Below are 3,524 nucleotides of genomic sequence, written 5' to 3'. Positions count from 1 at the left end.
GGTAGAGAGGCGGGAGTGTGTCCCTGGAGGTCCGGAGCCAGGACCCCAAGGCCTGAGTAGTTTAGCCGGGGGAGGCGCACAGTGAGTGGTAGAGAGCCGGGAAAGTGTCCCTGGAGGTCCGGAGCTCCGGAGCCAGGTCCCCCAGCCTGAGTAGTTTAGCCCGGAATAGGCTGACAGTGAGTGGGTAGAGAGGCGGGAGTGTGTCCCTGGAGGTCCCTGGAGGTCCGGAGCTCCGGAGCCAGGACCCCAAGCCTGAGTAGTTTAGCCAGAAGTAGGCTCACAGTGAGTGGGTAGAGAGCCGGGAGAGTGTCCCTGGAGGTCCGGAGCTCCGGAGCCAGGTCCCCCAGCCTGAGTAAGTTTAGCCCGGATTAGGCTGACAGTGAGTGGGTAGAGAGGCGGGAGTGTGTCCCTGGAGGTCCCTGGGGGTCCGGAGCTCCGGAGCCAGGACCCCAGCCTGAGTAGTTTAGCCCGGATTAGGCTGACAGTGAGTGGGTAGAGAGGCGGGAGTGTGTCCCTGGAGGCCCCGGAGCTCCGGAGCACCGGAGCCAGGAGGCCCCAGCCTCAATAGTTTAGCCCGGGAAAGGCTCACCTTCCCCGGGTAGAGAGCAGGGAGTGTGTCCCGGAGGCCCGGAGCTCCGGAGCACCGGAGCCAGGAGGCCCCCAGCCTCAATAGTTTAGCCCGGGAAAGGCTCACCTTCCCCGGGTAGAGAGCCGGGAGTGTGTCCCTGGAGGCCTGGAGCTCCGGACAGTGCCATGCTCCAAAATAAAATAAAATAAAATATAATATAATATAATATAATATAATATAATATAATATAATATGAAAGAATGTGAAGCGGAGTACCAGGCTCACCCAGAATATAACCCCAAAATATGACAGTGTCCACGCGGAGTACTACGCTCACAAGCAGAGTACCAGGCGCACGCTTTTCACCGCCGCCACGCGTCCGTGCGGCCGGGAGGGACCCGCCGCCACGCGGACGTGACAACTCCCGGCCGGTCGGGAGGGACCCCGCCGCCGCGCATTTCACCCCCGCCACGCGGACGTGACAACTCCCGGCCGGCCGGGAGGGACCGCCGTCACGTGTAAGAGGCAGAGTCTGGAGGAAGTGTAAAGCAGAGTACCAGGCACACCGAGAAAACCCGGAAAATATGACAAAGTGTCAAAGCGGAGTACCACACCGAGAAAACCCGGAAAATATGACAAAGTGTCACAGCGGAGTACCAGGCACACCGAGAAACCCGGAAAATAATGACAAAGTGTCACAGCGGAGTACCAGGCACACAAGCAGCAGTACCAGGCACACGAGCAGAGTACCAGGCGCACGGTTTTCACCGCCCCCACGTTGTTTCGCGCCCGGGAGTGAGCCGCCGCCACGCGAAATGCGCAACTCCCGGCAGGTCCGGAGGGAGGACCCGCGCATTTTTCGTGAGACGCGTTTTTTAAGTGAACGGATTTGGACAAATGATGGTTCTTCGGAACCGGGACGAAGAGTGTGGTCGACGGGCATGCGAGACCCGCCATCTGAGGGCCTCCGCTCGGATTTATTCCCAGCGAAAGGCTCCTGAGCTTAGCGGGAGAGCGCGAAGGCGAGCGCGGGACGGTTGAGCCTCCCCCTCCGCCTGACCTCCGGGAAGCGAGGCCGAGACGCGCGGTCTGACTCGGCGGCTCCCCCACGGGGCCCCTCCGCGGACGCTGGCCGGCGCGGGCCGGTACCCCGGCGCCTATGCGGAGGCTGGTCCCCGGCGGACACGGTTTCTCGAGCCCTGCACTGAGAGGCTCCCCCCCAGCCCGGGGAGCTCGGCACAAGGACGGAACGTACGGACGGCCCCGCCGCGCGGCGGGGCGGTTCCGAGCGGACATCCGAGCGTCCGCACGGACGGAGCGCGTGCGCTCCGGCCGGGCGGCGCCGGATCACGCGCACACACACGGGGCTACCTGGTTGATCCTGCCAGTAGCATATGCTTGTCTCAAAGATTAAGCCATGCAAGTCTAAGTACACACGGCCGGTACAGTGAAACTGCGAATGGCTCATTAAATCAGTTATGGTTCCTTTGATCGCTCTACCGTTACTTGGATAACTGTGGCAATTCTAGAGCTAATACATGCCAACGAGCGCTGACCTCCGGGGATGCGTGCATTTATCAGACCCAAAACCCATGCGGGGCTGCCTCTCGGGGCTCCCCGCTCGCTTTGGTGACTCTAGATAACCTCGAGCCGATCGCTGGCCCTCGTGGCGGCGACGTCTCATTCGAATGTCTGCCCTATCAACTTTCGATGGTACTTTCTGTGCCTACCATGGTGACCACGGGTAACGGGGAATCAGGGTTCGATTCCGGAGAGGGAGCCTGAGAAACGGCTACCACATCCAAGGAAGGCAGCAGGCGCGCAAATTACCCACTCCCGACTCGGGGAGGTAGTGACGAAAAATAACAATACAGGATATCCCATTCTGTAACATGCGTAACATTACTCTGTCGGGAACCTAGAATGATCATTGTTGTCAGGATAGTTGGAGGATAGTTACCCGCTGTCCAGCCCTCTTCTGAGGGCTGGTCTCTTGCAGGGCATGGCGGGGCTTACTTGGGGGGGGAGCGGTCACTCCATTCAGGCGGAGTGTTGGACATGGTGGGCCCGTTTTGGGCATGACTAACCCTAACCAGCCTTGACTATTGCAGGACGGAGGAATCAAGTTGACACTTTTGTGAGAGGTATATTCTAACGCACCCTCTCCTCTTTTGTCTTCCAGATGGCGCACAGTCAGAGAAGCCCCGGTATGAAGCGCCTCAGGGATGGCTCCTCCTCCACCCCCAGACGGACGGTTAAGAAGCCGAGGCTGGCATGGGAAGCCTCCCCATTATATCGGGTCCACGTAGGACGCCGCTCCGCCATGGACTGAGGAGCAGCCCTAACAGTGTTGCTCTCTCACCGCGCCGCTCTACCCCCTGGAGACCCGTTAGGCTCGAAAGAAGGGTGCTGTTCCCTACTGCGTCCCAAGAGAAGCAAGTCTTCTTTATGTCGACCAATGAAAGAGTGATTGGGCGGCCAACACTTACAAACAAAGCGCTCCCGTCGGACACCTGGGTGGGACTGCGGAGCCCTTGGGTGCAATCCCGCTGTGTACTTTGCGACACGAATATCAAGACCCTCAGGAATGCTTGGCAGCACTTCCGGAGAACCCACAGAGCGAGACATGTGAACCTTTTATGCAAGGTGTGTGGCTCAACCTCGCCCACGGTGGCAGCCATGGCAGGTCACTCCTCCAGGTGCGGACTCATTAGACGGCGGATTATAAATGTTGGTGACCACGGCTGCAGCCACTGTGAACGGAAATTTCACACCAAAAGAGGTCTCTCGCAGCATAAACTGAGGGCACACCTGGGTGCACACATGGAAGCTCTAAGGGACCCAACCCCCCAGACTGCTCCGACAGTGGACAGTAATCCTGAGTGCGATACCCCGGACTCGAACGTACACTCGCTCTTCATGAGAGAGATGAGCCCCCCGACTGAGCCCACCTCGC

General features: G+C 59.5%; 1 protein-coding gene across 1 annotated transcript in view; it reads right to left on the bottom strand.

Moving 5' to 3' along the window:
* Positions 1-1,525, bottom strand: part of LOC110174565 (potassium voltage-gated channel subfamily H member 2-like) — a 61,956-nt gene extending 60,431 nt beyond the window's left edge. The window contains 3 exon segments of the mRNA XM_055151406.1: positions 590-756; positions 917-1,100; positions 1,319-1,525. Coding sequence (XP_055007381.1) covers positions 590-756; positions 917-1,100; positions 1,319-1,525 — 558 coding nt within the window.
* Positions 1,526-3,524: the final 1,999 nt, after the last annotated feature.

This window comes from Boleophthalmus pectinirostris, unplaced genomic scaffold (assembly GCF_026225935.1).
Source record: "Boleophthalmus pectinirostris isolate CB_2022bp ecotype Guang Dong unplaced genomic scaffold, ASM2622593v1 HiC_scaffold_16, whole genome shotgun sequence".
In the NCBI taxonomy this organism is placed as follows: domain Eukaryota; kingdom Metazoa; phylum Chordata; class Actinopteri; order Gobiiformes; family Gobiidae; genus Boleophthalmus; species Boleophthalmus pectinirostris.
The sequence above is the reverse complement of the archived record's forward strand: the minus strand, read 5'-3'. Positions and strand labels throughout refer to the sequence as shown.